We start from the raw sequence: 26072 nt of genomic DNA, 5'->3' as shown, positions 1-26072 counted from the left end.
ACACACCCACACCCTCATGCACACACATATCCCAGGTCATTATTCAGAGTCAGGCCCTACTCAGAGAGAAGGTTTCCATGGCAGCGTCCTCCAGCTGATCCCACATTGAGCTCTTATCCCTCCCTATGCCGCATTAAGAGAAACAGAAGAGCGGGAAAGAGTAAAAGGAGCAAGAGGGAAGGGCAGCAGGGCACAGCAGTGTTAGTGCGTTAGTGTGTTAGCAACAATCTGTAGAGTGTTGCAGAGATCCAAACAAGCAATACTCCATACACCGTATACACACCCTAGATGGAAAATGGCAAGATAGTGCCAAAGTGAATATTGCACTAGTTGGGCTCTGTCTTATGGTTATGTAATTTAGGCATAAAAATGATTATCAGTTCTGTAAGCCTACATTTTTTAAAGTTTATTTAATCTGAATATATAATTCCATACTGTATGATTACACAATGAATATATAAAGGACCTAACCTAAAAGAAAAGTAAATGTTATTGTTACACAGATAAACATTGAAGCCATTTTAAAAGAATTAAGAATAAAGCTGTTTACAACAGCACAGAACAATAGTAGTTCAACAGAAGCCATGATTAAATAAACGAGGTGAGGGAATTTATTAAAAGAGAGATGGCGAGAACATTTGAGGGAAAATAAATAAATAAAAAAAATAAAATAAAATAAATAAATAAAAAATTTAAAAAAATGAAAAGTCCTACCCAGAAGCCCCTCACACAGATAGATCCTCAGGCTGAGATCTTCATGGGGCTGGGCAGGAGCTCCCTTAGCCACACCCCCAATAGGTTCCTTCACACCTGGCTTCAGCTTATGGGTCTTTCCCTGAGTAAGTAACAAAATTATACTGATTCAAGTTTATATATACACAAGTAACAAATTATATATCAATTGAATTTGCCAAATTACACATTCCAGTACAACGACAGAGATACAGCTGATGGTTGGTCATATGCAAAAGACCAGTGTTTTGCATACTCAGCCAATTAACATGCCTGGAAAAGGTTGAACTGGGTGATGAGGCAAAACACCATAATGTGCAGGATGGGAATACTCCAGAACCACTGAGAAATACCATAATGGACAGTCTACACCAGGGTTTCAGTCCTGTAAAGCCTCTACTCGGCACAGTTTCAGTGTTTTTTAATCTCCTAACACATCTGATCCAATTCACAAAGAGCAAAATAATCAGGTAACAACCCGGATCATGTATGGTCCAGGATCAAAACCCTACAGTACTTTTGTCAGTTAAAGCATTAAGGCCATTGACACTCACAAACATAGAGCTGGTGGCAGGGTTGGTTTCGATCTCACTGTCTGAGAGAGTGCTGCGAGACAGAGCGAGGTGAGGAGACAGACGGCCGCTCGGTCCATCTCCTGCCGTGCTGCTCAGGTCACTGTCAGCCCCCAGTGTCTCACCTGAGCTGTTACTCACCTGCGGATTAGAAGCCAAAGTTCACGATCGGATCGCGACACCATAGACTTAACGAGAAACACGAGAGCGACTTTGAAAGAGATACAGGAAAGCCGGTCCGCTTAGACGTGAAGAGGTCCAAGTTTGTCCGTTTATGAATATTTAAAGGAAAGGTTTAAAGAATATCCCATGTATAGGCATATATGTGGGGAAGCATTTCAACTGTGGTTGTGTAACTAGAAAGAGAAGGTCACAGACACAGTAATAATTTTTTTTTTTTTTAAATCAAAGGAAAATCTTAATTGGTTTGTACACACAAAAGTATTATACGAGACATTTGTATAACATGTATATGACTAGTGTGGTTTATTTTGCCCTACATACATATTTATAGAAAACGGAATAGTGTTTAAACAGTGAAATTGGTCCCGACTGCCCTAACGTGTAGTGACTCAGGGTTGGTCGTGCCCTACCACTGTGCTGGCCTCAGAGTCCTGACTGGTACTCCTCGTCAAAACTGGAGGCTCTGAACTCGCCAATGACTCCGTATCGCTCTTCTGCAGACAAATGTGAATTTTGTTTTAATCTAGTTCAAGACAAATTCTTTCAAATGTCTGTCGACTAGTCTGACACACACACACACCTGAGAGCCTGAGGTCACACTGAGCCCACTGTCCGCACTTATCTGGGATTTCTTCTCCTCTGTGTCGACCCCTTCTGGACGCTGTTTCGCCCCATCCGCCCCTGCAGGAAACACACAGTCAGTTTATCCTTCATCTGCCTCTCTGCACTGCAGACTGGGATACGTCCAATGACTAGAAGCAAGCCTAAGAATGGGAGCTACACTGGATGCTTGGAAATGTGTTTATTTTGTGCCATTAGGTGTTATTCACAGTACTACTAATTCAGCAATGAACTGAATTATAGCATCATCTCGCCGAGCCTTTGCACAGCGATTTACCAAAATTACGTTCCGACGGAAATGGTCATGTTACGGATGGTTGTGTCTCGTTTCTACAGTCACTACGTCACTATAGCTCACCTTGCACATGAGCTGGCTTCTATACATCGCTGTTGCCTGGCAATAGTGTTCCCACAACTTTTAATCAGGGTAATGGAAAATACTAGCTCTTATTCATCAGTGTTGCACATGGTCAAATCTTATCATGATTGCACACAGATTCCACAGAGAGGGTTTTTATTTATCGGTTTGATCGTCGGCATACCCGTGTGCTCGTAAATTTGAGAAGAAAAGCCTGAAAATACTTGATTTGCATGTATATAATCGTCAATAATTACACCAAATGTTGTAAGTAGTTAAGGGTGTGTTTCATGTAAGTACGTTAAAAAGTACAGAAAGGGATAGTGGGGTGTGTTGACATGATAAATAGAACAAATAAATAAGGGACTGTTTCCGTGCAGGTGAAGCTGACTAGATCATTTGTGTCAAATCGGCGCTCATGTGCTCGTGTTTCATAAAGACGCAGATTCCTTCGTAGGTCATTCAGCGCGCTCAAATCTGTGCAAGTTTGACGAATAAGGGCCAGAGGTGTCCACCTTCCACCATGTTATTAACATTAAATTTGGCCACATTTGTACTAGTTATTCCTACTATACAGATCTATCTTTGATTTTTCTACACCAGTGCCACTGTGCAGGTCGAAACACGCAATACTGAATATACCAAGCACCCAATCTAGCACCTATCCATACCAGAGCCATAAAGGAAGGAATTTTCACAAGACCGGTTTGTTCGCCATATTGCTACCTTATCACAGGTTCACACAGACAAAAGCAGTCATACAGTACATGCAGGCAAACACACAACCAGTCAGTCAGACACAGGAGTGGGGACGAAGCTTGGCTGCCATTAATGTGCCAATATGATGGTGATCTCGGTTTTGCAAACGAGCAGCACGAGATTACACCGTGTGTAAGTGCGCCGACACTGAAGAAGAAAAAAAGTCATCAGAGATCACCAGAAAATGACCAACCTTGTTCCAAAGACTTGGTTTTATAGTCTCGGACATTTGTGTTTTACACGGTGTGACTAAAAGTTTGTGCGCCTAGATACACTGGTTGCTCGTTTATATTAAACAAAACATATCGGTCTTAGACGCCTTTTAGAAAAGAACTATGTAGCAAACTTAAATTCGCCATACGTCTGGGCATTCAACGAGAAAATACATTTAAAAGGACATCATTAATATGAAGGTCACTTTGGCTTTGTTATTTGTTCAACAGGAAACCAAAGAATACCAAGAATAAATTCAAGTCTTTGTGAAGTCTTTGTAGGGACATTACAGTCTACCATGATGTATCCTGATACCATGATCATTTTAACTATCATTTACGGTCCTACCTCCCACTACTACAAAGAACCACTCAAGAAGCTGTGCTTAAAACCTAACTTTTTACAAAACTGCACAGGCAAATATTACAATAGAAACCAGTTAATCTTAAGAAAACGTCCAACACAAAATGAAACCAAAAATTTCTAGGGCATACACCATTCGAGGCATTTCCATTTTGGGCCATGTGTCAGTAGAAGGTTTTTCTGAGGAGAGAAATAATGGGGACCGAGTGCTAGGGTTTCCTAACTGTAAAACAGGATTTAATAAAGAGTTTGCAGGTTGGGAAAGTCTAATTGGGTGCTTAGGGAGGTGATCTTACTCTGTTCTTTTTCCATAGCTTTTTGCTTTCTGTTATCCCGGTGCTTGCTCCACAATTCTACCCAAGATGCATTGCAAGCAAGGAGAGAAAGACATAGAGAGAGTCAGAGAGCTGATTGAATTGTCAGATATGGAGGATGAGCATTTTTGTTTTCAAAATCAAAACGAAACAAACAAACAAAAAGAAAAAGAGTATGATGTGATTTTTTAAATAACCCTTAACAATGCAAATGTCACTTTCCAAGATGAGGAAATTTTGTAATGTTCACACGTAGCTATACTCAACTGTATGCTAGTAAAGTAAATGCTGTTATGTAAATGACATCATAGCCAGAGAGGTGACATTACAAAGCATCCTGAGCTCTACAACCCTGATCCTGGAAAGACAGTTACACATCTGCTGTCATAAGGACAGTCTCCATATTTTAATTAGGTTTTTTTTTTTGTGATGCCCACAGACAGAGTCGACTTTGGCAGGCTGTGGTTTTCCAGGGTCATGGTGGAGGCCCGGGCAGAGTGAAAGGCATGGGATGGGGATGAGAGGCCAGCCTCACAGCTGCTGGGTGAAATGGGATGCTGCAGAAGCAGGAAGAAGTGCAATCTCAAAGACATTCTGTAGAATTGAAGGTGCAACTTTACCAAAGAACAGACAAGGAAAGGTTAGGGAGTAGGGAACTTTCCCCTGTACGCAGACCCGGATATGAACACCAAATTGTGGCCTCAAACCGTGCCCAAGCAGCTCTAATCCAATGCTAATCCTCGGGCTGTTTACAGGGGAGGAGTGTTCTATAATTCATGCTGGGAAGGCGAGACAGCCTTTTTCAGAGAGAGCAGTGGTACAGCCCAAGACTGCCAGAGTCCTAGCTTTCCATGACACACAGCGGCAGGTTGGTGGCTTAAAGGAAACTTACTCTAACATGCAACCAGTGGGTTCAGGGGGAATCTGGCAAACAGGGAGTCGAAAACCAACACATTCTTAACATTCCAGTGGTGAGTTCACACGCACCGGGCATTGATAGCTCCAATAATCCAGTAATGAGTCTGCACCAGCCAGTGATTTTAGAACAAGTTCAACGATTGCCTCCTAGAATGTATTCCAAAAATGAGGAATGATTTACTGAAATCAACGCTTGGTAAAATCTTGGTGCAGACACTTAGTGGAATAGAGGATTTGACTTAAGCCCCAAACAAAAAGACTGACATAGTCCCTTCAGGTCAGGTGGTCTAACAAGCAGGGAGAGGCACATGCAGGGGCTGAGGTTTACACACCAATAGAAGCAATAAAATTCTCTTCGTTCAGACTCCGGGTGTCAAACTGATGTGCCCCTTTCCCAGAGGGAGGGGGTGGCAGCTGAATTCTGGGCATCAGGAGCACGCCTGCCGCTCTGGCACTCTCAAGGCGCACAGACGGGCTCTCCTTACTACCCGGACTGCTCGCCCCGTCCATGGGACTCCGCTTTCGCTTCTCTGGCTCTGTGCCATAAGGAGGCGTCATGTGAAATGACATACATACAAAAACATCGACAAGGAACAAAGATCAGAAGGAGGAAACAAGAAAAAAAGAAAGAGAGACAGGTGGTGGATTTAAAGAGATTGACTTGATTAATTGCTGTAAAAGAGGAGCAGTTGTTAAGCGATTACACGAAGGAACAGAAAAACCAGCAGGAAAGAACCAAGCTCAGATGTTGAGGGAGAAGCCCCTGTGAAATTTCAGAATTAGCATTATGATGCTGCTGCAGCTGATTTTCTTAAATTAACCATTCTTAAGGCCAAAATAATCCATTAAGCATTATTTATTTAGTGATACCTAAATATTCAACCACTCATCAGTTTTGAGGAAATATTTTCTATAGCAAGAGTGTCTGGTTTTGAAACTCAACTAATAGTTAACAATGCTTCTTGCACGTTACCTTTGGTTTGGTAGTGGGTCCGTGCAATTTCTAACAGGCTGAACACACTGGCCATGCCACCCAGGCCTGCATTAGTGTAGGAGTGCTCCAGACTGGAAACTGTGCATTTCAGCAGGTCCAACATGCCTTTATAGACTTTTCGGTTAATCTCCTATAAAAACAGATGCGCACACACACACACACACACACACACACACACACACACACACACACGTATATATACACTTAAGTGATCATATAAAGCCTAGGTGGAAAGATTTACTTCACTCATGTATCTTAACACTGTATAGATTCAAGATTCTTTCCTTTTGTCTCGATTAACTGTCTCACATAACTCTCCCTCCCAGACTAGGTGGCTCACCACGTCTCTGATGACTTCTTGCCGAGCGTCCTCTTCTGACTGGACGGCTCGGTTGAGCTTGCTAAGCATGAAGACGCGCAGCTGCTCGTTTTCCAGCAGGCGGCGCACCTTCTTCATGTTGAGCCAACCGACACCCTGGCCATCCAACACGCTCAGCACCACGTCCTTTAGGAAATGCTGATTTTCACTGCACACACGGACGAGAGCGTCCAAGCCCTGTTCTCTCAGATAGCTTTTAGGTTTAAGGTTGTTGTACAGTTAATTCAGCAGTTTGGTGGCATTTATTATAGAACACAGGCTTGTTCAGAGATGGCCTGGTGAGTCACGTGTAAAGCATGTTACCTGGTGTTGTTGGCTCGGCCTTGGGGCGAAGGTGGCTCTCTCTTTACAGTGGGACTGTGCTTAATCACAGAGGACTTTTGATCCACCAGTGCTCGAGGAGCACGGGAGCCTGAGAAAAGCACAGTTCATCACCACTGTGTATTGATCAAGCACACACAGAATTACAAACACACACACACACACACACACACACCCTATTCAAAGACATATCAAATACATCATTACTATGTGTGGCCAAAACACAAAATCCATTCACTGAAACTGTAAACAATGCAAATATCACACCATGTGCACATGTATACACGCTTTTAAAAAAATTTTTTATAGAACACTGCACTCAGAGAAAACACCGCTTTAAGCATTAAAGCACAGACGTTTGCAAGTTTGCACTTCTATAAAGTCAAATCCATGTTGCACACTGCAGTAGAGCCAGTATGGTCATAGCTGGTATAACAGACGCAAGGTGAGCAGGACAATGGAAAACAGACTACAGATATGGCTATGACTTTCACTTTCACACATACAGTAAACAAAATGAGAAGAATGAGTGGAGAAAGGATCAAGTGAGTGAGAAAAAGACTGCATGGCAACAATATGTCATGTGACAAGTCATATGACTCATGCAGAGACAACAAACAAAATAGTAGAAAAAATAGCTTGGAAAAAGTTCACATGATCAAACCACACATTTTTTTTTTTGGTGGTGTTTAATTGCCCTTTCACATGCGTTATACTGTCATTGTTGATGTGTGGGTAGATCACATGTTGGGTTGGGCCCAATTTATTAATATACATTTTATACACACACACACACACACACACACACACACACACACACACACACACATATATATATAAAAATGTATGGACACACCTCATGCTATGGCTGTATGTAAATACCCTTTAGTGGAAATGTATATACAGGACGCCCGTTCTTTACGAAACAGGAAAATCCTTTATACCCATCAAAAAGGAAGGATGAATGGCTTTTGAAATTAAATGGTTCAAAAGCCTCCAACGATGCAGTACTGAATCTTGGTACTGCACTAGAGGTGTGCATCAGGACCTACCAAAAAAAGGTTGTGGGAGTCTATGGGAGTCAAGGTGGTTACATTAACGCAGGAGCAGGAGGTCAGATACGAAACTGACAGAACAAAGAAAGGCCATATTCATTAACAGCGGAGCATACTGGACGCGTTTGCTTGGTCACTGTGCTTTAAATTACTAATTTGTTTTTATCCTGAGAAATACAATCAAATTAGAGAATTTAAGAAAATATTACAGGTACATACAAAAATAATAGCTACAGGGATAGGAGGGATTGATTTGCGTTCCATCAGGAGGTGGCTGGAGTGGAATAAATAAAAAGAAACATTTATTTGTTTTTTTTTTTTAGATGACTGGACCATCTGAACTGTTGTCATGCTTGCTAAACATTTTACATGTTTACTTAATATCTTTTAGTAAAGCATCATCTTTAATAAGCCTTTTCAAAGCTAAAGCTTAAAGTTATAGTCAGCATATGTTAGATGAAGCAAAACACAGACTCTTCCTTCAGTATTCCCTCCAAAGCCACATCCCAAAACACATCAATGGCCAGAATGCCTGAATGCAATTGCAAGAGATAGAGCTTTCTGAATTAACAAGCAAGTACTGAAGGTTTAAATCGTTTTCCCCCCCTCCTATTTAACATCCTCTGGGGCAACAGAGACCAAGTTCTGCCTATGAATAGATATTTTATCTGACATAGGTAAGTACGCAAGTTAGTACGCAAATTAGGTAGTACGCAAGTATGCACATCTGTATTTTATTTCTGATGTCTTAGCGGTGCAGCCATTTCAGTGAGACCATCATAAATGTATTAGATTTTATCTCTCCATTGGTTGATATAAAAAGGTACCTGCCTAACGGGCTTGCAACCAGAAAACAAGGAAATATAATACCATGATAAATAGCTAAATAAATACATGAATAAATAATTAAATAATAAATTGATGACAAATTATTTCTTCCCTTCACTTCTCCTGCCATAAATAAATCAAATACAACACAACTACCCCCCAAAAAATAAAATAAATAAATAAATAAAATCCTACATTCCTCCGTTTTACCCTACTGGAGAGACAGGACTTGTTGGAAAAAGACAACCTTAGTCAGAAAATATGTACTTTAAATAGAAAATAAACACAAGCATGCTTGTGCCTTCAGACTCAATTAATCTGTCAACCCTTCATTGTGGGGGTGGTGATAGTGATGGTGGTGGGGTGGATGGAGGGTCAGTTCTTTGTTATGTTTCATGTGAAGAATCTGTAACTGACCTTTGTATAAAACCAATAAAAAAAAACAATTGATCACAAAAAAATTAATCTGTCAACTCACTGTTGTTATATTTATCAAGCTAAGAACTTAGTAAATTAAAATATAAATCAAATTAAAATAACACCGTTTCCTTTACTCTAAGGTAATGGGCCCAACCCATATTATTATATATATATATATATATATATATATATATATATATATATATACACACACACACACACACACACACACACACACACACACACATTTTTTTTTTTATCCCGCCCCCCCCGTGGATTTATGACATGAATGAGCACATTAACTGGCTGCACTAAATATTAAGTGTTCTTAATGTATTTCAATAATTGGCCAAGAGTTTAAGTACAGTGTCATTCATATGTGCAAAAGTGTAAATCACTTATGTAGAAAGATGTGCATGTGTAAGGACACTTTAATAGTAAGTGCAAAATTCTTGTCTAATTTAAGAGGAATGATGATGTGCCAAGAGGACAAAGACCAAGAGGACGTAAACGATAAGTACATTAGTACAGCGATGTAGAGAATATGTGAAACACCATTAAACTACATCAAAAGCTGACCATGTACTTTGTTGCTATTACGATTATTATATGTAATCAGAAACTCATTATTTCCTCGTAACTACGTAAAGGTAAGTACACAATTTGTACATGCGTAAGAATTCCACAGTACTTACATACTTTGGCAATTAAGGACAGAATATTTAAATACTTAATAGAAAGTGGAGCCAAAGATGGTATAAACCACACTGACAAAAGACCAGGTGACTCTCAGCGGCATGACAAAAAGCAATGGTGGAAGAAGAGGATGCTGGGAGATGTAGTTGACTGGCTTTGGAGAAGCATGCAGCTCACGCAGCAAAGGGCGGAACCCACCTTCTCCGCTCCCCGGGCCGACCTCTGTTATAATCTCCATTAGAGAATTTAGCCCAAATACTGGACACAGAAGCCAGAATTAGTGCAAAAAGGGGGGTTAAAGAGGGACAGAGAGCAACACCGGCCCAGACAGAACCAGTCCAAACATCAACCCACAAGCACAAACACCAGACATATGGACAGAGCGGAGCGGAGACAACCAGCAGAGAAAACAAGCTAGAGAGTGAGAAAGAAAAGGTGTGTGTGTGTGTGTGTGTGTGTGTGTGTGTGTGTGTGTGTGTGTGTGTGTGTACACGTGTGTGTAAGAGAAGGACAGATGAAAGAGAAGAGACAGAAGATTGCAGATGCTATAAATTGACAGATTTTTTTTTTTTAACCTTAATGTGCATCTAAAGAGACTTATAACGGGTACAAGAGAAGTTACACTGTAGAGCTGTACAGATAAGGTCTAATCCACTGGACACAGTTTTACGGTCTTTCTACTGAAAAATACAAGGTGAAGCATAACAGCAAACATGTACTTTTCCCTCGCTTTCTTCTCGGATGGCATGAGAATAACTCTCTTAAATTAGCCAAGCTCTGAAACTTAGAGGGCTTGTTCATCATCTGGCTCTGCTGAGCTACAATGCTCGGTCTTCTCCTCTGTGCCGTAACAGCAGTGCAGCGAAGGTCAAACCTAATTCTTGCTGAACTTAATGTTCCAAGCCCAGAGTTTACAGTTGCTCATATTCCACTACAATATAGAGCAAATTACACAATAAACTCATCCTTTTTCACGTATAGTATCATACCCAACAACCTATTCTCTCTTTCTGCTGTGCATACCGAATGAGATTCTGGTTACTGTAATGCTGGCTCTTACAACCTAATGAATTTTCCGGCAGTTCCTGCTTCTTGCTGCTGTAGATAATCTCACCGAGATAGAGTACAGACTTGCACTTCCGAAAAACATTACATACGCGTTTAATACGTTTAGTACAGATTCCCTTCCCTTCCGTAACCTGCCTGCTGTAATAATTTAGAATCCAACATCACCCAAAAGAGGATGGGTTCCTTTTTGAGTCTGGTTGCCCTCGGGTTTTCTTCATCGTGTCTTCTCACGGAGTTTTTCCTCGTCACTGTCGCATCTGGCTTTGCTTATTAGGATCTGGATCGATGTCTGGAGTACTTTCTGACAATTTCTAGTGTTAAAAGCGCTACACAACTAAAATTGAATGGAAATGAATAAAAGTAGAACTGTGATGAAACCGCCACAACTCTGTAGAAAACACATACATGGGACACACCACAAGGAGAGTCATAGGAAGTCTGAAAACGTGAAATTCGAAAATGATCTTTCACAGTGTGTGTCAGTATTACACACAGAGTTTATGGAAGAAAAAAAGAAAAAAGAAAAAAAAAAAAAAAAAAAAAAAGAGATCAGCACTATGGAAATACGCTTGACCACACATAAAAAGGTAAATCCTTGGACTAATCAATAATCCAATAGTTTGGAGTAAAAAGGAAGGAAGGATTCTCATTCTGTCAGAGATAAAGGGGCTATGGTTATGAAAAACACAGCAAACCAGCACTAGTTCAGGGGAGGCTACAGCTATAAAAAACATACCAGGACTGTCAGGACTCTCATCACCACCATCTGAACGATAAAAACAAGTCATCCAAAATCATAAACCGACAAAAAGCAAAAAAAAACCAAAAACATACATATGATATATGGTGCTAGGCAGGAAAGTGACAAACACGCATTTTTATAAATGCGTGTATAAATGCCCCCATTTTTCTAGGAAAGACAACTTTCTAATAGATTGAGAAAAAAAAAGGAGTGCATTTAGCTCATGGATCACTTCCACGGTAGTACCTCACAGTCCAATCAACATCGACTACGTTTACATAGACAGCAGTAATCTAATTACTGACCTTATTCTGAGTAAGATAATAATGTGATTAAGGTGTTTACACGAGTCACTTTTAGAAAACTCCTTTCATGTTCCTGTTTTACGTGATATAGAACATAATTAGATTAACGGCACACGTCATTACGTCACCGTGCCACGCTGTCCGACGTCCCTCCAGGATTTCACGTATCGACGTACAGTTCGTCTTCGTTATGGTACCGTATACAGTTTAGGGTGTTTTTATTTAAAATTTTTACGAACGCTTCAAGTGCAGTTAATTATTTGTAATAAATAGACGACTGCTTGAAGCCGTGGGCTGCGTCCCAAACCACGTACTTACCAACTATATAGTAGCTGAGATGCATGTATTTCTCCTACTATATACGTGTATTTTGCCTACTATATAGTAGGTAAGTACGCGGTTTGGGACGCAGCCGTGCTCTCTGGTTTGCCGTTAAACGGTTGAGCACTGCCGTGTGTGTACGTGTCCTGTTACAAAATAGGGCGAGAACTCCCACACGACGTTAATCGTGTGATTAAGGTGTGTACATGTCTGTAATGCACTTCCATAATGCGACTAAAACAGGAATACTCCACACGTCTTAATTCCATTTGTGTTTACTTCGAGTATGACTTTAATCGGATTAAGGTAATAAAAAATTGCTGTTTACATGCTAGTTTCTTAATCAGAGTATCGTCTTAATCGGGTTAATATTGGATTATTGTTGTCCATGTGAACATACTGATTGAGAGAGTAGGGGGAGGATCAAGCAGGAAATCAAGCAAGAAATCAAGCAACATTCTTACCAACCTTGATCTGCTTCTTCTTTTAAATCAAAATTTAAATATTCTTTTTTGGAAAAAAAAACACAAACAAAAAAAAACAAACAAAAAAACAAAAAAAAACAAAACCGAAATCATTTAAGATAATACAATAAAAACAGGTAGGAAAACAAAAGAAAAAAAGAGAAAAAAAAATTAAGTTCTGGTAACCTGGACTCCAGATCTGTGTCCAGTGAAGCATATCTTTTTTTTTTTTTTTAACTCGAATACTGACGACCATTTTGTGTCTTTGACTACTTTTATTTATTATCGTTAAAATCACAGAGAAGTCCAACTCTACAGGGTGTAAACAAGCAAAGAGAATTGAAGCATAATAAGAAAGAAAAAAAAAGAGCTAGATAGATGGACAGATCGAGACAGAGAGATAGACAGGCAGACTTTAAGCAGAGGGAAAGGCAGAGGAGACGTGTAGAAAAAGACAGGCTGAGGTGGAGACAAGAAAAATGGTTGGATGAGGGAGAGGATAAAGGAAGGAGAGATCAAGAACAGTGAGGAGGTAGAGGAAGCTCTACTATACCTTTAAGACTTGGGAAAGGAGTATTCTTCTCTCTGGCCGCTTTGTTAGAAAGAGCCAGGCTGGACAGACTAAAGCTGGTGCCGTGGTTCTTATACAAATTACCTACAAAACACAGAACGCAGAATATATATTCTTAAGGCAAAGATTTATTGATACGTTCGACTCAGAATGTCGTTACAAAAAGAAATGGATTTGGACACCACTGCAAATCGCATCTGATTTATAAAGATTAATATGAAAGTTGTTCAGGATGGATTTTCTCATTGAATACGATCAGTTTCGAGCTCCTAAAGAGCGTAATAAGAGAAGGCCACTTGCTTGCAAAAGACATGAGTCCTCCGAAGCCATCACCGCTGTTGTTGGAGATGGTGGAGTTGGGAGAACTGTTCTTAGAGTCTCCTTCTCCATCACACTCGCCTGGAAGTTTCAGGCTGCTGGGTCTCAACGGGCGAGATGGCCTACACACACACACACACCAGACTGAGTACGTATGTGTACAAACATACTGCGTCGATGTTTTAAAGCTTGGCAAGGTTAAAAATGTAACAGCTCCACGAGTCATTGATTTCCACACTGTGAAAAGCAGTGCCTTATGAACTTTTTTTTTTTTTTTTTTTTTTTAGCCATAAACTCTGAGTCAGAGCCTGAGAGACAAACATACTTGTTTCCGTTGATATTTTGGTGGAAGCGTGGTGTGTAGCTCTCCTCTTGCTCTTCACTGTCGGCCTCTTCTTCTGCAGGGAAGCCGTACTGCGGCTCAAAATACGGGTTATCGTACTCTCGCTTCTTACTCGTCGAGTCCGTAGGCGGCGGCTCTGGGCTGGATCGAGTGAACGGCGGGAGACATAATCCAGGGACAGAGTTCTGTAGAGCCGCACTAGCTGACGCCTCAATCTCGACAGGCTCTAACGGCTCCTTTTCAGAAGAAAACAAAAACAAACAAAAAAACAAAACACATTTAATTGGTTCCTTAAATTGTAATTAACTAATGCTTATAATGATTCCAAAAAAAGATATCTACACACTAAAATATATACTAATGTGAAAAATATCGCCGTCATACTGTCATCTTGTCCTTCCTGCTTCGTGTCTCGGCTCAACCGGTTTGTTGTTTTTGCTTCAGATTTTTTCAGGAAATGAAAATTTATTTAATTATTTTTAATTGCGTTTACCTGGACATCGTTTCCCCTTGTTGCTTTGTGTATTTAAACGGCATCGCCCCTCGTCTTTCTCACTGTCTGGTTATATACCCTACCGGTCAAAAGTTTGGGGACACTCGACTGATGTTTCTCATGATGTTAAAAACCTTTTGATCTGAAGGTGTATGATTAAATGTTTGAAATCGGTGTTATAGACAAAAATATAAATCATGCCAACATATTCATTTCTTTCATTAGAAAACTTTACTTACAAAAAAAATATATTTCTTTAAACGGATGACTTGGAGCGAAATATTCCGAAAAGCAGCCGATAAGTGTCCATTGTAGGTGTGAACTCCTTTAATACTGTTTAAAAAACATCTCAGGGAAATTCCTCAAGAAATCGGTTGAGAAAATGTCGAGAAAACATTTCTGGAAATTCTAGGCAAAAATCGTGTTTACTTTGAAGATGCTAAAATATTAAATTATTTTGGTTTATTTTAGATTTTTTTTATCACAACATAATTCCCATAGTTCCACTTGTGTTACTTTTGATGACTTTATTATTATTCTAAAATGTGGGGAAAAAGCAAAAAAATAAAGAATGAGTGTCTAAACTTTTGACCGCTAATGCATTTGTATGTTCAATTCCAAGTCTTATAGAAGTCTTCTACATATTTCTTTCCTTATTTCCTGGTTATGGATTATCCTTCATTGCACTTGGATGACGACAATTACTGAATAGCCTACAACAACGATGCGTAATCACACACATCCGGCCTCTAAATTCTCATTTCTTAAACTCCACCCCCACCTATTCGATTACAAAATGGATAAACAGCAATCCTTTCAAGCCTTAGTGAACTGAAATTGCCATTTAAATGGTGCTCTTACAGTCTCAATCTGATTCGGTTCAACAAACAGTTCCAATTTGATTTGACAGCTCACAGGAGATCGAGGACGCGTGGAGTCTACTGAAACTTCCGAACGATTCCAGCCAACAACAAACTGCACATTATTCAAATAGAAATGACTGCTTTTGAGTAATTGAATAAATCACCGTAAGCTACTTCCAAAGCCTTTCGCATACGAATTTACGTTGAAAACGCTACTGACGGGAATATACGCGTGTTTCTTTTAGCACAAGGAACTGTCGTTAACTTAAAGAATCATAATGAGGTCATACTGATGAAACAGATAGCCTTTTCTCGAACGTTGCGTGCTTGATCAAAAAAATAGGACTGGCACATAAAGCAGACTAGATAAATGAATTGTATTAAATGTTAGGGGTGCCATCACTTGTGCAAGTGTAATACTGCCTGCCAAGTGCACATGCACAAAGACTGGCATGAGCTCAAGCTAACCATGTAGGCTTTTTCACAACTATGCCTTTTCTTTAAATGCCTTTTTTAGTGTTGCTGTGACAATACTGATAACAGCATTCTGACTCAATAACAGATAAGAGTACTGACATGATTCACGCCCTGGATGATGGTGCTGGGGCTGGAGCTGGCTGTGGTGCTGGAACTGGAGCGGTGCGGCTGGCCATCTGTGGCTTCGGCAGGTCCCTCGACCTCAGACCCGCGCTCCTCGCTCTCCTCACCCTTATACTCCTGGAATTCATGGATTTCTACTTCACTGGCATCCTCCAGTGCTGCGTGTGTCAAGGGATCGACATCTGTGAGAGACCCGGAAAAATGCAGAGCGTTCTAATTAGGAGGAAACAAAACAAACAAAAAAGATAAAAGGCAAGAATGAAAAAAAAAGTCAGCGAGGAGGAAGCATAACTAACTTGGTGTGTCGCCCTGGATATCCCCTTTGATCATTTCATTCACAAAATCTCCCAGTGACGAGTAAGAAGAGCTGGAATCGTCGTATGCCTCGCTGTCACTTCCACTGTAACAAACACACAGCATGTTCATTAGTAAACATTCAGCTAATAGAATGGGAAATTATCCTGGAGGAAAAAAACAAGACTTCATCAGGTTTAACTCTGGTGAACATCTGCTATAACTGCAGAACAGGAAATTCTAAATTAACGAAGCCATTGTAGCATTGTGCAGGCATGAGGTTTTATTTAATACATCAAAACGACTATAAAATATTCCATAAAAAGAGGCAGGATGGTACACTGCCAGTCGACAGGCTGAATTAGACGGTACAACTATCTTTTGTGATTCTGTTTATGGATGGAAAGTTTACCAAGAGCCAAATGAGAAAGGTTAATTAACATAAGTTGGCAACAAATTTCCAACGTACAAAACGTTGTGTATATGTAGAACTTGATTTAATACCCTTATATTAATGTGGAAAAAATGCAAATCAGTCATGGTTAAAATGCTAACTGCAGTAAAACAGAGAATGTGCTTGCTTTGCTGCCAAGCTTTCGGAGTCGTGCATATTTCAACCGTGACTGCAGTTTAACTCTGGGTGACTGGAAGACTTTTCTGAGGTGCCTCATTAGTTCATCAATCCTCTAAAGCAGCCCCCTGGATGAGTCACGCACAAGTCTAACCACCCAAACTGAATATGATTAGCATTTATATGAATTTTTTTTTAAGAAATGTTGGTGCCGGCCAACGAAGGATAACGTTTACTGGACAAACTGGGGGGAAAAAAAAAAAGAATCAGTCGTCTCATTTCAGCGTTTATCTTGAACTGTAACATTTTGGACTATGCGTAGTATATGTGATTGTGGCGGTGGGGGGCGTGGTCGAGAGTCAGCTGTGGGTGGAGAGGAGGCGGGTTGAATCGGCAGGTAACACGTGATTCTGATCTGTGTTGGATAAGCCTGAGCTACTTGTGTGTGTCTGTCTTTACTTTCAGTGCCTCCTGTAACAAGCAAGTGAGAGAGAGAGACAGAGAGAGAGACAGAGAGAGACGACCAGCACAAAGACATGTGCGTGTGTGTGTGGTTGAATGACTTGAATAATGCGAGCGAATCAGAGTTACAGGAGAAGCATGTGAAAATAAATATTTGCGCAGACCCAGAGACCTTATATTTAGGTGCAACTGCGAACGTACTTTGTCTAATGTATGTCTGCATCGTCTTCATATTTTTACTGGACATTGCGTCCGTCAGTTTTTGATTTTATCGGACATTTTGAAATTTTAACGTTCAAAAACGGGTATTTAGCGACTAATGGAAACTCTGAACCGTATGCGTTTCCTACCTGTCATCTGTAGGGTCCGAATCATTACAGTCATCCTCTATTGGTCCACTTATAGCCTCTGCAAGCTGCGAGTTTCCATCGTACACGCGATAAAACACAGGCTGCAACTGATGAGCATACCACTTAGCCTTATCACCTATCAAGGAGGGGTCATACACATCTGAAACACACAAACACAGACACGCATGTTAAGTCTAAAACATGCAGCCAAAATTTCTTAAAGTTTGTTTCCACTGGTACTGTGTGTCCTCTTACTATTATGAATCCTTTGGAAGGCCAGGTTCGTAGGGTTTAGGGCCCACTCCCCATAATATTCCACAGCCTGTGTGTGCGAGAGCTTCTCAGCAAAGCTGGTGCGCCGTGGACGTGATGCCAGGAAAGACATGGCTTGAAAGGCTACCACGGGTCGTGGGAAGAGTCGCAGTGTCCGTGTGTGCATCTGAAAGCCCTGCAGTACGTTTGGAGAGTTGAAGAATCTCACCATTGCCACCCTGAAGCAATGAAAATAAGGAGAATTAACACTATGTTTTACAATTGCTCAACAGAATTCTATAACAATTAACTGAAAACAGTCTGAAAATCCTACAGGAAAAAAAAAGGCAACGTTTTGCCAAGCCCATGTTGGGAGAAATTATTAGAGAATGTTTATATCATATTCACAAAGAGATCCCAGGCCAAAACTTTGTTTTAAAATGAGCTCAAAAACTGTTTGGTTCAAGATATTTTAAAAACACGCACACACATTTTTCTTGCTTGTAGTAATCTTTTGGTATAAAATAAATGACCATGTCATCTTCATTTATTCCTAAGGGTATGCAAAACTTTGCACACAGCCTTCACATTTCTTGAACCGAACCGTTTTTGAGCCTGGGATCAAATTCTGACAAAACTGACCTTGTGGCCACGTCCACAGAGTCGACATCATTTCCATAAATAAGAGGGTTAAACTCGGTGGAGGAGGGGGAGGACTTATCACGGCCTGGGGGCAGAAGAGGCAGATCTTGACCCTCCTGGAACTTCTCCAGGTTTAGAATAGGCTGAGTGTTCAGACTCATACTGGCCAAAGCCTGTGGAGAAATGAATTGAAGGAGAGAGAGAAGGGTGGAGAGAGGTTGAGGGTGAAAGAGGAGAGAATGAATATATATTAAAAAATATATATAACAATATATACACACACACACACACACACACACACACACACACACACACACACACACACACAGCTGATAATAACGTCTGAGCTCAAAGCTATAAGGGCAAAAGGGCAAGGGCAAGCATTCTCACTTCAGGCAATGTTTCATACACACTAAGCCACATATAATGCAGGGATGCTTACAATATCAAGGCTGTGACCCCAAAAGTACTGGCCATGGTTTGAAAGGAATTTGTTTTAGTTCACTGGATCAAAAGGTCATATAAATCATCAAGGTTATTATCTTAACCTCGAGTCTAATTGCCTGAAATGAGCTGCAGATTTTAGTGGGTTAAAGGGTTAAAAAATGTTAGAAAAGGGTGGGTTCATCACACCGAGCTATTTATAAAGCACTCTGGGAATACTGCTATTGCACGCTCAACATCCCACCGAAACAGCTGGCATTCCAGCACCTTTACGCACTATTAACAATCAGGCTGGCCGCAGCGCCAAGTCAAACACAGAATCCATTTGATTTTCAATCTGCTCGTTTAGGGTGACAACCGCTGGCTAACGCAATGAAACATGAGTGCTGGGGGATCCAGGCATGCTCAAGCCAAACTCTGTGAATAGCAGATGATCACATTAATTTGATGTGCTGTGTATGATTGTGCACAAGTAAGACGGACAAAAACAGAATGCAGACAGCTGTGCGCATCTGTGCTAAAGTGTGCAATATGTGGGCAGTGTATGTACGCAGAGGAAAAAAAACAACAACAAAGATTCCGTGCAGATAGGAAGCATGGCACGTTCCAGAAGCAGAGATTTAGGAACCTTTGTGTCGGAGGCGAAGATCTGCTTTTGGGTGATCGCAGTCAACCTAACCAGACACTGGAACACAAGACCAAACAGAGGATGCGTCACATGATTACCGACCCCAGCCGAGTGCTGGTACGGATCGGTAGGCCATGTGACAGTCTTAAGAGACTAAAAGCATGAGAACAGAGACAGTGGGTGATCAGGTCTAAATAGAGACAGACTGTGAAAGAACAAGAGACGAGGAAAAAAAAAAAGGATACAAAACGCACTTTTTATACAAGAGTAGAATAATAAAAACAAAAAAGGAAAAAGAAAGGTAACACACAAGGACGTTAACACTGTATGAGAGAACACAGAAGCTTTGCATCACATACAGACAGACAGGACAGCCAATTAATAACAAAAGACCATCCAGTTATCAAAGTGATAACTCTGCTACAGGTCTGAACTGATGAATGGGTAGAGATGAAGAGAAAGCAGAGGAATCGGTGTTGGTAGGGAAAAAAAAAATACAGCAAATATATAGAAATGTAATTATTACTCTAAGAGTGCAATCTATTTATTTTCTTAATTGCATCATAGCATTTTTTTGCATCAAAATTAAACATGTACTAAGTGTCTATTGCCCGAGTGTGACAAGAAAACAAACTACCTTTTTTTTGTTTTTTTTTTTTAAACATAAAAAGACACACTTCTCAAAGCTGTTCACAAGGATGAACACACACATTTAGCAAAATGGGGAATATCAAAGTGATGATCTGGGGGTTTTAACTCTGTATTGGGTCTGATTCAGATTGCATCGGTGATTGCAGAATCATGATTTATGATTCATCACTGATATCGATATGTGTATATAAGCATTTTGGGTTAGGATCTGCAGGATGAGAACATGTGAATTAGGTCATTCCTTGGTTATGACGATTGTGGGAATCATTCAATAGTAAAGAAGTATTAATGTGATCATAATCAGTTTGGAGTATTTCCAGAATACTTTTGATAATATATTTGCGGCAGCTCGGTTCTGAATCAGACCTCAGTTCTGGATTGTGATCTAATTCAGGTTAAGCGTTTTACTTTAGGGTTGCAGTTAGTTACTTTACAACACTTAAACTTTAGCACATCTGGCCCCAGAAGTCGTATTACCTCCAAAAGCTAGAACAAAAAAAGAGGAAAGGGGGGGAAAAAATGCATTTATTATACCACATTACAACAAAACAGGTAACATAAGTTGCACATTACGATATGGAACAGACTCTAAGGCTGTTTTCACACCTAGTTTGTTTGCTTAAGTCTGTATTAGAGTTGGATTTCTGTGACCCTGTACCTGTATGTGGCTCAGTTTACTTCACACTGCAATGATTTAGAGCACAATTATTTGTGGGTGTTTATTGATTGGTCAGAAACGTGGTGGGATGGGATTTTACGTCGTCCTTTTACATCTGCAGGTCAAGTAAGTGCGTTTATTATTAAAGAAAAGAATGCTGTAGTCATCGAAAGTGTACCAATATTACCCATAGCTTAGCGTTAATAGCAATTTTGGGCTTTTCGAAACATGGACATATGAGCTAGTTTAGACCCATTTCTATTGTTCATTGCAATGATTATTCAAAATGGATTCAAGTTACATTAAACAAAATAAACGTGTGTTTTTATCCACGTGCTCTAGAAATAACTGGTCGGCACTAAATAAAATAGGTGTGAAAGCGCCCTAGTTAAAACAAAAAGTGTTACTGCAAAAACAACAACAACAAAAACGTGAAAAAATATTAAGCATCAGCTATAAATCATAAGAAAAGTATGCTTAAACACATTATATCAATCTAATCGGTGGAAAGCAAATAGCTTATTGTGCTCATTTTACCTGCTTCAGGTGTTTCTTCAGCTCTGTCGCTTCTGGTTCAGGCAAAGGCGGGAGTATTTCTGCATTCTTGGGCACAATTACCTGTGAACAAATAACATATGCTGGTAATATGTAATTAAAACAGCAGATGGATAAGCAGGTTTTTTTTTTGTTTACCACGCCGTCAGACTGACTGACTCACTTATCAGATACAGATTACTGACCTTGCTGCAGTCGAGATCCACCAGCCAAACATCGTCAGGCATCTTAAAGTCGGATTTATACAGGAAGAAGCTGGCGGGCACGCCGATGATGTATGGAGTCGGTGCTAGCAGGAGCTGGAAAGCAGAAGAGACAGGGAGAGAAAGAGATGATATAAAATGCAGAGATGGAGACTGGCTGCTGTTTCTCTCTCTCACACACACACACACACACACACACACACACGTGAAGTCAGGTACTGGTGGTTTATTACTTTTTTACTGCATGTACTGTATGATACCTGTTCGGCTGAAGCCATGCAGGTGGGCAGTAGAGGGATGACCGGGAACATGTACTCCAGAGGATAGATCATGGCCACAAAAGCCATCACGCTCATGGAGAGAGCGTTGTAATCCCGAGATTGAAGTACCACCTACAAACAGCAGAGAGGATAAGAGTGAGAATTCATTTTTAATTCCTAAAAAGCCATTCCTTAGGATTGCTCTTCACTGCAGAGATCGTGTGACTTAAAAGCAATGCGATAAAGGTTCTGCTTTCGTCTTCCACAGGTCACTAATGAAAAGCGATACAGTTTGGGTATTGTATTTCAGGCTTTTTCACCGATGGGTTTGCTTTTCTATCTTAAATGAATCACAGAGTGAAATGGGGTGTGGATTGCTTTTAAAAGGTGGATCATATTCAGATCTGACACAAGATCAGCGTTGTACTCTTAAGAAAGAAATCCCAAACTCATTGTTTTTCATTAAAAGGGCTCAAGCAATGCAAGAGAAATGCACTGGTTTTGCTTTTCAGTGTGGAATGGTTTGATTTGCACGTCACAAATAAAAAGCAACGCTGTTTGTGTGTTGTTTTTCATGTGTTATTTGATCGGTGTGACTGCTTTTGCGTTGGCACGCAATCTTCTCCATACGTCATACACGAGTCTTTTTATGTAGAAACATTTGATTCGGTTTCGCTTTTCCAGTCAATTTTATTTATTTATTTCTTTAAACATGATTACGTAGATTTTTTTTAAAACCCGAAGCTTTCCAAAGCTCAAACTGTCCGTAAATCCGTAAACCTAGAGTCTATGGGTGGGTTGCTCCAATAAGGATTAAGCTTAAATCTAGATTAAATCAAGGTTTATCTAATAATTCTGTTGCACCAAACTTTAAACCTTGTTTAAAAACAAGCAGGCTTACATTTAAACCATCATGTTAATCCTGGATTTAATTTCAAAATAAAGCTGGATTAACTATAATCTTGTTGCTCCATCACTTTAAACTCAGATCTTTTATTTTTTTTATTTGAATTTTTTTCATTTTCTCAACCTGTATCGGTTATGCGAATGAGCGGTTAATAACTTGAAGTTGAATTTTTTTTTTTTAATCCAAAGTTTGAAGTTCACGATCCCTTACATTTGTTGCTGTTTAGTTACACTGGAGAATTCATACATTTCCACGTTTATGAACTCCACGTGCACTGCCGCAATGCTGTCGATGACGAATTCATCATGATGGAGAAAATGAATTGTAAATGGAGGTTTTAATCGCAGGTTAGAATTCTAATCCCCGATTTGTTAATCTGTGTTTAAAATGAAGTGGGGCAACACAACTCGATTTAAAATAAAGCCCAGATCGACAAATCTTAGATTAGCTCTCAACTGTGCTTAATTTAATCCTTATTGGTGAAACCCACCCTATGTGCCTTGAAACAAAAAGGTGACCCAAATTAAAAAGGTAACATACAAAAGGTCACAATAACCCAGTCTTCTTAAGAACCTGTTGTTGTTGACAGGAAAAACTGAACAGAAACACAGTTTCTGAGTTTGAAAAGAGCCTGAGAACACGGCTATGAAGCTAGAGAATAGCTTGTGGGCAACTTCATACCTTGTGTTCAAGCAGGATGCAGCTGAGCACCTGCAGGCAAGCGTCCACCCCCAGCAGCTCCAAGGGCAGATGCAGTGGGAAGTCCACGAGACAGAAACGAGACGAGTCGGGTACAGCGAAAGTAAGCGCCGGCTGCAAATCTGGAGGCAGCACTTCCACGTCGACACGTCGCACGCCTGCTACAGGCACCGGCGAGTGCAGCAGCCTGTACACCCACGATTCAATTTCCCTCAGGTCATGGAGTAGCTGAGTACCTTTCTCCTTCTCCTCGACGGAAAGAGCGCCGGCCAACATGCGCCACATGGTGTCCCTGGAGGATAAACACACGTACATGCGTAAATATCTTGAGGATGAGTATTACTGTCAGTAAAATGACATGCAGAATTCAAAATCCAAAGTCACTGTGCAAACATTACATCTGATACATATCAAACAAAATGGCGCTTCATCGTGGAGTCCCTCAGATATGATTCTTGTTCATCTGGATCAATTCTGGACATCATTATAATCCACACATAATCAACAGCACTGCACGTGCTAGGTTTGTGTGTACCTGCTATGATGACAGGGGCATTGTTTCATCATCACCCATCACTGCCTACTCTACCCACAATTCACAAGTGTGTTTACTCCCAAGATCCTGGGAAGGTGATGACACTGCAGTAAGCAGGTCTAAGAATAGGATCGTTAGTCACAATGACTTGTGACAACCTGGCATCCTCGAGACTACTTTACCCATCCTCAAATCATCCTTCATTCTTCCTCCTTCTATCTCTCTGCTTGACATGGGCCACGTACGGCTAGTCAGGTTTACTGTTCTAAACAACACTACTGTCCCAAAATGTGGCATTTGAGTATGATCACGAGGTCCGCTATGCCATTTTAGTAATCCGTTGAAGTAGCTGGAAATCAGAAAGAACACAAAACTCAGTGGCATCTGGCAGCTAAGAGTGAGGATTAGGCCACCAATCAGTTTAAAGCACTGAAAGTAAAACACTGAGCACGATTCATGACATTTATTGAAGCCCTATACAATGGGAACGTCATAATATCTCAGCTGAAAGAAATCCCACAAACATTTACACCACTTCTCGCCGTTTAGTTACTATATACGTTCATGGCCTATAGCAGTTTAGAATGAGGTCACACACACACACACACACACACACACTATAGCACTTCTCATGCACTTCTCTAGCACTTTTCATGATGAACATTGTCATTAGAATCAACAAAATGAACACTGCTTTATGCTCGGCATTGCAAGTCCCTTTTCCTTGAGACAAATCAGAGCTTGTGTGTGTGTGTGTGTGTGTGTGTGTGTGTGTGTGTGTGTGTGTGTGTGTGTGTGTGCGCGCGCGTGTGTGAGAGTGGGCTGTAGTCAGGGTAGAGAAAGGGGGAGTTTGTCGTTTATGACAGGACAGCGAGAAGGCCGTAATTTTCTCTGTGTGAAAGCCTCCCACCTCCTGCAGCCGGTCCCCGAAGAGAGTCAGCAACCTCAATCTGTTAAAAAGTCTGCTTCAGCTGCCTCGATATTACATAAGCACGTTTCTCGTTTATTTCTCTATACACCTGACAGCTCTTACTATCTCTCTCTGGCAGGCACTCGGTCTTGGTCTCCCTGGTATCTCCGGTTCACACAACCTATCTTGTTGTCTCCAGCATCTCTACCGCATTCAACTGCTGCATTCAACACGTGTTCCAATTCTGATTCGAGACTTTTACGGCTCTGATCTGGCCTTGATAATACTAAAACCAAATCGCAGCAGCGCATCAACCCCAAACCACTGACTGATATTAGGCCAGTGATTATAACTAAAAGAACTATGTTTTTGTAAAGAAAGCCTAAAACTAAAAAAGTTGTAGTTTTGATTTCAAGGACACGGTGAGACAACCCACGTGCTTGTGTAACGTGTTCGGATGTGTGCCCACTGAAACACCAGTGCTGGAACAAAATCGCACTTCCTTTGCCAGGATGATGCTGCGCTGAGACGGAGAGATTGCCTGAGTCAGAATTGCCCTTTGGAGGTGGTCGTTACGCAATCTGCATACTACTAAACTCCCACAAACGTGCTGCACCGGCAGACCAAGAAAATATAATCTCTCGTTTTCAGCGACGCATGCAAAACGAGTCTTGAACATAAATTCTGCTTGCCTGAGATACAAAATTAACTCCAATGATTCCTCCCCCACCACAGCTGAGCTTACCTGACAAGAATACCTGAATGTAGATAGCACAGAGAACGCAACACTGTCATGCTCTACTAATTAAAAACAAATATTCCCTTCCCCCTAGCCAGCTGATTGAATAAGGGGTAAAATTATTAGTGGCTTAGAGCAGTCGCCCGATAATGATGTTTTTTGTTTTTTTTTTCAAGTCCAGCAGATAGCTCTTTCGCAGTGATCTGGGCGTTAAGTGAGTCCTGAGTGATGTTACACTTCATAAAATATTCACCTTCTGATCATATGTGCTGCCCATTTCGCTGGCAACATCCTTAAATTGTCGTGATTTCTTACATTAAAATCGTTGTTTTATATAAAACACAAAAAACACTGTGCTGCTGCAAGGTGCCGTTTTGAAATCGAGCTGTTAGCAAACAGGGGTGAGGTTACACGATTGCCCTGAGCACCGCTGATCATTTACACAGTAATTTGTGCTCAGAGCCCTCCGTTTCAAATACTAGTTTTCTGCTTGGATTT

At 40.6% G+C, this 26072-nt stretch overlaps 1 protein-coding gene across 5 annotated transcripts in view; it reads right to left on the bottom strand.

Moving 5' to 3' along the window:
* madd (MAP-kinase activating death domain) overlaps window positions 1–26072 on the bottom strand; it is a 60546-nt gene that overhangs the window by 10721 nt on the left and 23753 nt on the right. Inside the window, exons 8-30 of one of the 5 annotated variants that reach the window (XM_053617280.1) lie at window positions 23373–23682; window positions 21785–21916; window positions 21507–21620; window positions 21304–21384; window positions 19458–19514; window positions 18386–18558; window positions 17747–17982; window positions 17492–17651; window positions 16111–16214; window positions 15791–15996; window positions 13841–14094; window positions 13498–13637; window positions 13180–13281; window positions 11531–11560; window positions 6710–6818; window positions 6368–6599; window positions 6007–6157; window positions 5366–5569; window positions 2068–2168; window positions 1898–1981; window positions 1287–1445; window positions 715–835; window positions 61–123 (exon numbers count right to left, since the gene is read on the bottom strand). In XM_053617280.1, coding sequence (XP_053473255.1) covers window positions 61–123; window positions 715–835; window positions 1287–1445; window positions 1898–1981; window positions 2068–2168; window positions 5366–5569; window positions 6007–6157; window positions 6368–6599; window positions 6710–6818; window positions 11531–11560; window positions 13180–13281; window positions 13498–13637; window positions 13841–14094; window positions 15791–15996; window positions 16111–16214; window positions 17492–17651; window positions 17747–17982; window positions 18386–18558; window positions 19458–19514; window positions 21304–21384; window positions 21507–21620; window positions 21785–21916; window positions 23373–23682 — 3323 coding nt within the window. The remainder of the gene's footprint in view (window positions 1–60; window positions 124–714; window positions 836–1286; window positions 1446–1897; window positions 1982–2067; window positions 2169–5365; window positions 5570–6006; window positions 6158–6367; window positions 6600–6709; window positions 6819–11530; window positions 11561–13179; window positions 13282–13497; window positions 13638–13840; window positions 14095–15790; window positions 15997–16110; window positions 16215–17491; window positions 17652–17746; window positions 17983–18385; window positions 18559–19457; window positions 19515–21303; window positions 21385–21506; window positions 21621–21784; window positions 21917–23372; window positions 23683–26072) is intronic. The other 4 variants (XM_053617281.1, XM_053617282.1, XM_053617283.1 and 1 more) reach the window with 4 other exon arrangements.

The sequence above is a fragment of the Ictalurus furcatus genome, chromosome 27 (genome assembly GCF_023375685.1).
Source record: "Ictalurus furcatus strain D&B chromosome 27, Billie_1.0, whole genome shotgun sequence".
In the NCBI taxonomy this organism is placed as follows: Eukaryota; Metazoa; Chordata; class Actinopteri; order Siluriformes; family Ictaluridae; genus Ictalurus; species Ictalurus furcatus.
This window is presented reverse-complemented; position numbering and strand designations above follow the sequence as displayed.